At 39.6% G+C, this 10,540-nt stretch overlaps 1 protein-coding gene across 1 annotated transcript; it reads right to left on the bottom strand.

Moving 5' to 3' along the window:
• Positions 1-532: 532 nt before the first annotated feature.
• Positions 533-9,964, bottom strand: LOC104619059 (E3 ubiquitin-protein ligase KCMF1-like; the record flags this gene model as incomplete). The annotated part of the gene is made up of 3 exons (XM_010284829.1): positions 533-816; positions 6,932-7,106; positions 9,863-9,964. Coding segments are annotated over 3 exons (561 nt in total), but the record flags the coding sequence as incomplete, so codon positions are not given.
• Between the last annotated feature and the right edge of the window lie 576 nt (positions 9,965-10,540).

Genomic DNA, 10,540 nt, shown 5'->3' with positions numbered 1-10,540 from the left:
GGTCACTTCCAACTGAACTATTCTATTCTATAGAACTCTAGGATCTAACTATACTTTCTGCAACGGATATGTATTCTGCTTATTAATAGCACATTCCTTATTTGCTTTTGCCATCCAAAATACTTTATATATAAACCTTTATTCAACCTTCAGCCTTAATTAAAGATTAATTACCTATTAAATAAAACTACCTTTTAAGTTCTGTCCTCTCACATTATCAGCATAAAAGTTTGAAACATATTATTATAAAGGCTCTTATTTTATCAGAAGTAGTAGGGTAAACAAGCACAGTTTACCAAAGCAATATCCCTTATATTTCTCTTCAAATTGAGAAACAGCAAGTAATATTTATTCATTGCCTAGGAACAAACACACAGCAGGGTTGAAAAGGAGACGTTAGAAATGCAAACAGAAGCATAGTATCTCAACTACAAACTTCATTAGGGATCTGGCAGTAGTTTCACTGGACTCTATGTCCATAACAGGGCCAAGGAAAACAGAAATGGCAGAAGAGTTAAAACCACAGAACAAGTTACCTCGTAAGAAGAAACTGGGAATTCTGTATAGTCTGCTGATTGTTTTCTGTGTTAGATGTATTGGTTGCTGCTATAGATTGTGTAAGAGTGGCGGGGATGCTGCTTGTGTTAGTGCGTCTAGTTGCATTGCGTGCAGTCTCCAGTTGTTGTCTTGCTGCCTGTGCATGCTGTCGCTCCAACTGCAGTTGCATCTGCAGCTGCTGTAACTGAGAAGCAGAAGGGCCAGAAGAATTGAGCTGCCCTGCAGAACGTCTCACGCCTGATAACTGAGATAAAAGCTCTGCCAGAAGAGAGAGAAGTTTCTACAGTGAAATCTGCTTAAATACATATCACACAACAGCATAAATATGTCCTGAATACCAGTATATCAATTCCTTTGCTTTCTAAAACCTTTCATCAATTACATTAATGAACAAATCATACTGATTTGAAAAGCTTCATGGGCTATACATTACAAGCATCCCATGTCTCAAAGCCCATGGGTAAGGAAGATTAAGAATCATCTAGAGTAAAGAACTGTGCATAAACAAGAGAGTCAAAGCTTAAAGCTTTTTAAACCAATAAGAGTCAACCTATGGGGAATACCAGATAAGCGATATCTTGTGCAACAATTCTCTAAAATTTTACTTCGAGTCAAAATAGTTATTGATTAAAAAACCACTTCAATTCTGACTTCAGTTGGTGGCTTTGTATCCCCCCATGCACCTTCAATGTGTATTCCAGAGGGGAGCTGTGCTGCAGAAAAGACAAACATTACAGCATCATTTCAGACATTTTTAGAAAATATTCAGTTCAGAAAGGCTTTTCAAATGTTGTACTATATGAAAAATATTTGACCACAGCAGGGCTTTTTTGTGAGACTTTAAACCTCTGCTGGAAAAAGGGAAATTCTAATGATAAAAAAATGAAATAAGTAAGTCTAGCCTCCTTTCCTCCAAAGTTCAAGACTGTGACAAATTCTGTCCATGCTAAGCATTTCCCAAAATTAATGTTAATAATAAGTTATTACTCAGTGATTTACTACAGATTACATTCCATACAAAGATGTGAGTACTACTTTGCCGTTTTTGATGCAAGGAGGGCAGAAGTAGTAGATTATTTTTTTCCCCTATCCATCCAACCCTCATTAAAGCTGCAAGTTGTTATTACAGGTCATAAAAATTTTCCTTCCATCTTACTTTCAAGATATAATCCTTTGAAACTAGCCTTTTCTTAGGGGAATAAAGCACAATGCTGTAGCTCTTTGCATCAGGAACACTTGGAATGCCAGCAGTAAATGCTCGTCACTTTTAATCAGCACAGCTAATCATATCAAGATTAACTATCAATAATATTTTATTTCACTGATTACTGATAACCACCACAAGGAGAAAAATAAATAAATAATATTTATAGGTCTGTTACAAGCACAAGTTCTAACTTCTGGTAGTATGTACTAATTATTACCCCAATACAAAGGGAGACTTATAACATTGCCAGGTAAGACAGATGCATTTATGCTCACTGCTTGTAATATCACTTTGAGTACAGCTTAACAGAACCCTGGTAGCAGATGTGAATTTGAGACATAGGCTTGGCATGACACAGCCAGCCAGCACTACATTCTCTGAATGCAAAAAACATATTATTCAAAAAAAAAAAGGATGACGACAAGACTCAGAGGAATACCATTTTATTATACATGCTCCTAAATGGGAAGACCTTGTGAGGCTGAAACAAACCAAAGCAGACACTTCACATTTAACTCAGCTGAACTAACACCCACTGTAATGGTAAGAGGAAGTCTTGCACTCCAGGACACACAAACATCCTCCCTTCTTGCACCAACTCTAGTGCTTTACAGACCCACAACCTAATTTAACTCACTAAGATGACAGAAAATTTTTCATCCTCTTTTGTTGGGATATTTTTAGTAGTAGGAGTGCAGCCAGCAGGTCCCGGGAAGTGATTCTTCCCCTCTATTTGGCACTGGTGAAGCCGCATCCAGAGTGCTGTGTCCAGGCTCCCCAGGACAAGAAACACATGGACATAATGGAGCAAGTCCAGTGGAGGGCCACCAAGATGATCAGGAGGCTGGAACACAGTACATGAGGAAAGAGCGGGAGAACTGAGTTTGTTCAGCCTGTAAAAGAATACTTTGGAAGATATCTTATTGTTATCTGAATCTATCCGATTGGAAGATACAGAGAAGGCTAAGATAGACTCTTCTCAGAGGCATACAGCAATAGGATACCAGTCAGACAAGGGAACATGGGAAATTCCAATTACATCCAAAGGGTTTTATTTTTTATATCCCCCCCCATTCCCCCCTTTTAAAACATTAAGGTTTTTAAATACTAGAACAGGTTGCCCAGAGAGGTTGTAGGATCTCTGTCCTTGGAGGCGTTCAAAACTCAACTGAATGAGGCCTTGAGCAACCTGATCAACCTGATCTAAATAGACCTCCTTTGAGAAAGGGGTTAGAAATAGACAACCTGCAGAATTAATTTTTTCTATTATTTTTCTGCCATTTCAATGAGTTAAATCAGCTCACAGAGGGCTTGAAGAGCAGCCAGCACAACAGAGGCAAAGGAACTATGCCTATGGAAAGGGGGGTGGAGGTGGGAGGGGAAAGGGATGGAGTTGCAGCTTCCACTTCCAAAAGCAATGCACTCTTAAATGGGTTCACTGCCTCTCAAGGAATCATAGCCTAACAATAAGAAGCTCCAGTTTAAACATTCATGCTCTTCCAGGATCTGAAGCAAAGGCAGATAATATCAGGAACTTAGGTAAGTGCAGAAAGTTCTGAAGTTTCCCTGACACTTACCATCTTTCACTATATGAGTGTAAGATTGATGTCTTAATATTTTACGTTAGGACAAATTATAGCGCTTTTAAAAATCAACTTCTTGGTAATTTTTATTTTTACCTCTTTATAGATCACAAAGTTGAAAAAATACTTACAGATCAATTCTGTAAATCCTAAAAACATACCTGTGTGATTGTTGGAAGTTAAAAATGGGACATCTTCCCCTTGAAAATTCTCCTAAACCTGACCAAAATATGACACACAAATCAAAGAATTGTTTGGGTTGGAAGGGACCTTTAAAGATCATCTAGTTCCAATCCCCCTGCCAATAGGCAGGAATATCTTCCACGAGATCAGGTTGCCCAAAGCCAACGTGACCCTGAACACTTCTAATGACGGGGCATCCACAACTTCTAGGGGCAACCTGTTTCAGTGTCTCACCACCCTCATCGTAAAAAAATTTCTTCCTTATGTCCAATCTAAATTTACCCTCTTTCAGTTTAAAACTGCTGCCCCTTGTCTTGTCACTACAGGCCCTGACAAAAAGTCTCACTGTCTTTCTTATAAGCCCCCTTTATATATTGAAAGGACAGAATAAGGTCTCCCTGGAGCCATCTCTTCTCCAGGCTGAACAACCTCAACTCTCTCAGCCTTTCTTCATAGGGGAGGTGTTCCACTCTCTGATCATTTTTGTGGCCCTCCTCTGGACCTGCTCTAACAGGTCCATGTTTTTCTTGTACTGGTGACCCCAGAGCTGGACACACACTGGATGCAGGACCTTGCACTTGGCCTTGTTGAACTTCATGAGGTTCGCATGGGCCCACTCCTCAAGCCTTTGAAGGTCCCTCTGGATGGCATCCCTTCCCTCTAGCAAAACAACTTCTCCACTCAGCTTGGTGTCATCTGCAAATTTGCTGAAGATGCACCCGATCCCACTATGTCACTGATGAAGATATTAAACAGTACTGGTCCCAGTACGGATCCCTGAGGGATACCACTCGTTAATGGTTTCCACTTGGACATTAAGCCATTGACTATAACTCTTTGGACACAGACACCCAGCCAATTCCTTATTGATCAAACAGTCCATCCATCAAACCCATATCTCTCTAATTTAGAGAGAAGGATATTGTAGGGGACTGTATCAAAGGTCTTCCAGAAGTCCAGGCAGATGACATCTGTAGCTCTTCCCTTGTCCACTGATGTTGGCTGTCTCGAATCACCTCCCTGTCTCCCATATGCTTTGACATAGCTTCCAGGACAATCTGTTCCATGATCTTACTGGGCACAGAAGTGAAGCTGACAGGTCGGTAGTTCTCACGGTCCTCCTTTTTACCCTTTGTAAAAATGGGCGTTCGTTTTTCTCCAGTCAACTGGAGACTTCACCTGGCTGCAATGACTTTTCAAATATGGTGGAGAGGGGCTTGGCAACTACATCAGCCAATTCCCTGAGGACCCTGGGATGCATCTTGTCAGGTGCCATGGATTCGTCTAAGTTCAGGTTCCTCAGGTGGTCTCAAACCTGATCTTCTCCTACAATAGGAGGGTCTTCGTTCCCCCAGTCCCTGCTCTGAGGTTCAGGGGCTTGAGAGATGTGGGAAGAGAGATTACCATTGAAAACTGAGGCAAAAAATTGTTGAACACCTCAGCCTTCTCCATGTTGGTTGTCACTAGTTCCTATGTCTTACTTATTGGGGGTGGGTACATTTTCTTTAATCTTCTTTTTCTGGCCAACGTACCTGTATTATACTAAGCTTGTATTATTCTTCACACCCCTTGCCAAATTCAGCTCCAACTGTGCCTTAGCCTTCCTGGTCCCATTTCTACACATCCAGGCAGCGTCCCTATATTCTTCCCAAGATACATGTCCCTGGTTCCACTCCCTGTGCATTTCCTTCTTACACTTTAGTTTGACCAGGAGGTCCTTACTCAGCCATGCCGGTCTCCTGCCTTCCTTGCCTGATCTCCTATACATGGGAATTGAGAGCACTTGAACTCTAAGAAAAATGTCCTTAAAGAGCTGCCAGCCCTGTTCAGCTCCTTTGTCCCTGAGGGCAGTTTCCCAAGGGGTCCCATCCACTAGTTCCTTAATCAACCAATCTTGACTTCTCCAATTAGTACATACAGATGAAGGTGCCCCAAGCAGAGACAAGGGTCCAGTCTCCATCTTGTGAGTTTCTCGTGTTAGTCAGCTCAAGGTTGAGTTCAGGCTTACCTTCCCCTTGCACAGCCTTAAGGCGGAGCTGTTGCTCAGCTCTATATAAAATGCTTATTAAAATACAGTTATTTAAGAATTTTAAAAGACCTCCTAAAAAATCAACAATCCTGTCATTCAAACTGTAATCTGAAAGTAAACTGAGCACATTTTAAATGTCTATCAATAGTATTCCAATTGAACCAACTCCAGATTTTCAGTCTGGAGGAGGCTGAGGGGAGACCTTATCGCTCTCTACAACTACCTGAAAGGGGGTTGTGACAAGGTGGGGGTTGGTCTCTTCTCCCCAGTAACTAGTGATAGGATGAGAGGAAATGGCCTCAAGTTGCGCCAGGGGAGGTTTAGATGGGATATTAGGAAAAATTTCTTCACCGAGAGGGTGGTCAAACATTGGAACAGGCTGCCCAGGGAGGTGGTGGAGTCACCATCACTGGAAGTGTTCAAAAAACGTGTGGACGTGGCGCTTCAGGACATGGTTTAGTGGGCATGGTGGTGTTGGGTTAACGGTTGGACTTGATGATCTTGAAGGTCCTTTCCAACCTTAATGATTCTGTGATGAACTCAAGTACAGCACTTGGTTTGTGCTAAAAAAACCTAAGATTTATCTCTAACACCTCTGTGCACATGGCAAATTAAAGCTAGATGCACTGAAGTAATGGTGGTTAGAAACAATTACATTTAAAAATACATACATATCATATGAGGAGAGGCTAAGAGACTTGGGATTCTTCATCCTGGAATAGAGAAGGCTCAAGGGGGAGGAATCTTATCAGTGTATATAAACACCTGATGGGAGGGAATGAAGGAAAGGGAGCCAGACTCTTCTCTGTACTGCCCACTGACAGGGCAAGAGGCAATGGGCACAAATTAAAACAAATTAAATCCATCTGAACACAAGAAAACACTTTTAATGTGAGTCAAACATTTTAACAGTTTGCCCAGAGAGGCTGTGGAGACCATCCATGGAGATATTCAAAACCTGACTGGACGTGGTCCTGAGCAACCTGCTCTAGGTGGCCCTGCTTTGGGGGTATGTGTGTACGCACGTGTCTGTGTGTTGGACTAGATGACCCTGAAAGATCCCTTCCAACCTCAACCATTCTTTGATACCACCTGTGGACAGGACAGTCATGGGAATGAGCCTAGAAGTCTCTAAATTTAAAAGTACAAGCTAAAGGGGCAGTGTTTTTAATTTCAGAAGTTCTAGGTTCAATCCCTGTAGACAATCCAATTAAGGATACTTTTCATCAGTAAACATCCATCAATTATGAGACTGGGAAGCATAAATTTTTTTTCAAAACACAGAAAAACAAGGCAACTATTATCGTCTTGGATTTTGTTTCAAAGTCTATTTAAGGACTCTGAGCTACAATCAGTGGTTACAGCTCTTACCAGCTATAGGATCCATGGTTTCTCTATTGCTTGGAGAATATGAACTCTGAGAAGATGAAAGCCCACCAGTGGAACTGCTAGTAAAGTGCATGTTTGATCTACGTGCACGAGGGCCTCCCAAACCCCGGCCTGGGTGAAACATTCTACGTACGTGCCGAACGCCACTAGATTCATCGTAACCAAGCAGTTAAGAAAAGTCTTTTGCTATCAAATATTAAACAGCAAGAACATTTACTAGGTGGAATAGTCAGGCAACACACTATTCCTCATTCATAAAACAATGATCCAACTTTATAAGTGCAATGCAATCATAGCTATGGTGCCAGTCAGACCTATAGATCTGAACCCAAGGCACCCAGGGCTGCTTGCACCAAATTAATCTTTCCCAGACTTTTTATCATGTCTAAAAAATGTCAGGATGGATTTCCTGCCTTCTGGATCAAAGTTTTCTACTAGGTAATTTAAACTGATGATGCATATTCCAGCAGAACAAATTAATCAATAGACCTAAGGATTTTAACATCAAAATTAGGAAAGAAGGGTATTTGAATACTGAAAAAAAATCTACAAAGTTTTATTGCTATTCTTACCAAGAGCACACAGTAATTATTGCATTTTATACTTTTATCCAAGGAATTTCACCCACTCCAGTCTTCAAGGAATTGCAGGTCAACAGATGATTCAGCACTTCTCTCATACCCCTTTGCTTCATCTTCCCCCTCTTTCTCCACACAAATTCCATTTGCTCCAATTATGAAAACAAGTCCTTTCACTTTATTTCCCACATTTCTTAGGAGATGTCTATAAAAGCTATGACTTGAAATATAAGCTTGGTTTGTTCCTCCTTTGAATCTGTTGATACTGGATACTGGTAGTGACAGAACATTGCCACTAATATTTTACTGATTGACTACTGCTCTCATGCAGTTCGGGAAGCTTTCCATAGCTGCATCTGACAGAAAAATGCCCTCATTCTGGGATTTTTTTAAAGTAAACTTGGGAAATAAGATAACTAGAACATCCTTAATATAAATCCTTTGAAAAATTCCAGCCTTGGTATCATTTAGAAAAAGATCTTAGTAGCTTGCTAACTGCACCTTTCGAAGTGTTTTTAAGATAAACAACATTAAACAGTAGATAAGATTATATTGATGTCTCACCCAACTATGCTGGGGTTAAAAAAGCATTTGGAACTCTTAACTCATTGAAAACATATACTGAAAACAACCAAGCTAGAACCATTTACATGGTCAAGACTAAAGTCATGTTTAAAACAGTAAAACAGTTGAAAATTGTTTAAGAAAGAAACTGGAATTTAAAGAGCTGTCCAGAGTCTCCAGAGATAAAGGTGATATCTTACAGTAGCTGCACAGGATTCTTGACAAGAAATATGTGTGGCCATTTAAAACAGCTTAAAAAAACCCTTCTAACTGCTACACAGAAGACAATATCCTTTCCTAAACTTCTAGCAGCTGGGTGGGGGGAAATCTCTCCACCTTTTTCTTCCTTTTAGTCTTAACTGTCAGAAGACATGAAATAGTACCCAACATGGAACAGCTAGTCTACAAAAATTTTCTCTATCAAGTTTTGTGGACTTGGCAACACTGACTGCTAAAGCAATGCTGTACAGAAACTTCCACATGCATTTTCTATACTTATAACATGGTCCAATTTATAAAGCTCCCCCCCATCAGTTTTGTGATGACTGACACCGTGGCCTTACTCAGTAACTGAAAAGATTATTCTGATTTCTCTAGCTCTTATGTAGCTAGTAATAAACACACATTTCCCAATTAAAAGTTATCTGATGTCACTGATGTGGGAGGGGGAGGAAAAACTCCAAAAGCGTGAATTCTAATCCAACACCTCATCCACTTCAATAGGAAGTTAATTCCACTGTCTAATTGGGACTGACAATTTAAATGTTAACAAATTTAAATGTAAATACAGATCATAACCAAAGTGAAACCATTTCCTCTAATGTTGCTAGCAGTAGATATAGTGAACTTGAGTTGTTAGGCCTTTTTTTTTCTTTTAAGAAGCCCTGAACAAAAAATGCACTATCAAATTACACTAGAAGTGTATTTTTTTAAATGAGATACAGAAAGATAAATAATTTATCAAGATCACTTGAGAGTTTTTCATGATAGCCTGTACTTCCATGAAACAAGAGTACCTTCTGAAATTATGTTGCAGGTATTTGTACAGCAAAAAACAAGCCACATTGCTATTCCTAAGACCAAGTAACACAAAAGAAAATTATACTTGAAGTGCAAAGAAACTGACAGTTTGAGCTCTTCAGTCATTGAGAGTAGTTATATCACTACAGTCTGCAGAAAACTGAAAGACAGCCCTAATCCCTAGGAAGTCTCCTGATAGCTCTTCTAGTTATATCTTATTTATTGACTTTTTTTTAACAGGCTGAAACTACCCTATTGAAATACGATGATAAAACTAATCAAAAACTTAAAAGCACTCAACTTCAAAGTTTAAGGCATTCTCTAACACGCTTGCTTTTGGTGAAATTTACTGCTTTCAGTCTTGTAATTATCTATAATACACTATTGCATCTGGATTGCTGTTTTCCCATACACAAAATGGCATCAGAACTGACCAAGAAGGGTAAAAACTGCAGTACAGAAAGAAGCAGATGGGTGTCAAAAACACCTTTAAAAGGTTTTGCTATCAGGAATAAAACAAACACACACACCCACATTATCAAGCTACACCTAATGCCCATTCACAGTCTGACAGATATAAATATATATACACATATAAAAAAATCAGACATACAGATCCCCTACAACTAAATACCAATTGTAAAAAATAAGCAAAACTGATATAGCCACCTGACTACAGAAGTCAGAATAAGTAGTTACAGGTATCGTAAGGGACAGTCTATCCCTTTTCCCTCAACTTAAAAAAGGATATTAAATCTCTAGGAGCTCTGTGTTCCAGTGTAAGATGAGCTGCAAAGTCATCTGTGACATGATTAGGATCCCCTCCAGGTAATGCTGCACATATTGGACAGATCTGAAACAACAAAGTGAGAAAAAACCAAACACAATTAACTTTACACAAATCACAAAACACATAATTCAGAGTTGATCACGTGACATGGATTCTTATACTTTAAATATCACATTCTAATCCTGTATCTAAACAGCCATGGGTTTAAAACAGTAAATGTGTTCAAATGCAACTGTTAACTTCAGTATCTTTTTAAGACCCACTTTTCTTTGTAATTATGCTTTTAATAATACCATGGAAACCAAAAAGTAAAATTTTCAAATCCTATCTGAACTGTTTCAGCTTTCAAACTTGTCTTTATATGTCAGTTCCAGCACAGACAGTAGGTCTGGTTACACAGGATTACTGCTTGTATGTACCTGCATATGACATTATGAAGTTCACTTACTGCTCTTTGAATCCCCAAGCAACTTCTCACTCAACTCACCAGAGAAATGTGGGAAGGAGAATGAAACCAGATGTGAATACTCATTAAAGTATCACCACTGAGACCACCCACTGAGGTAACATGGAAGTAGAGATTTGGCAAAGAGAAACTCTATTCCTACGTCCTGGTTTCAGCCAGGATAGAGTTGGTTT

Source organism: Phaethon lepturus, unplaced genomic scaffold, assembly GCF_000687285.1.
Source record: "Phaethon lepturus isolate BGI_N335 unplaced genomic scaffold, ASM68728v1 scaffold2184, whole genome shotgun sequence".
Lineage (NCBI taxonomy): Eukaryota > Metazoa > Chordata > Aves > Phaethontiformes > Phaethontidae > Phaethon > Phaethon lepturus.
Note: the sequence above shows the minus strand (reverse complement) of the source record. Positions and strands in the feature narration are given on the sequence as shown.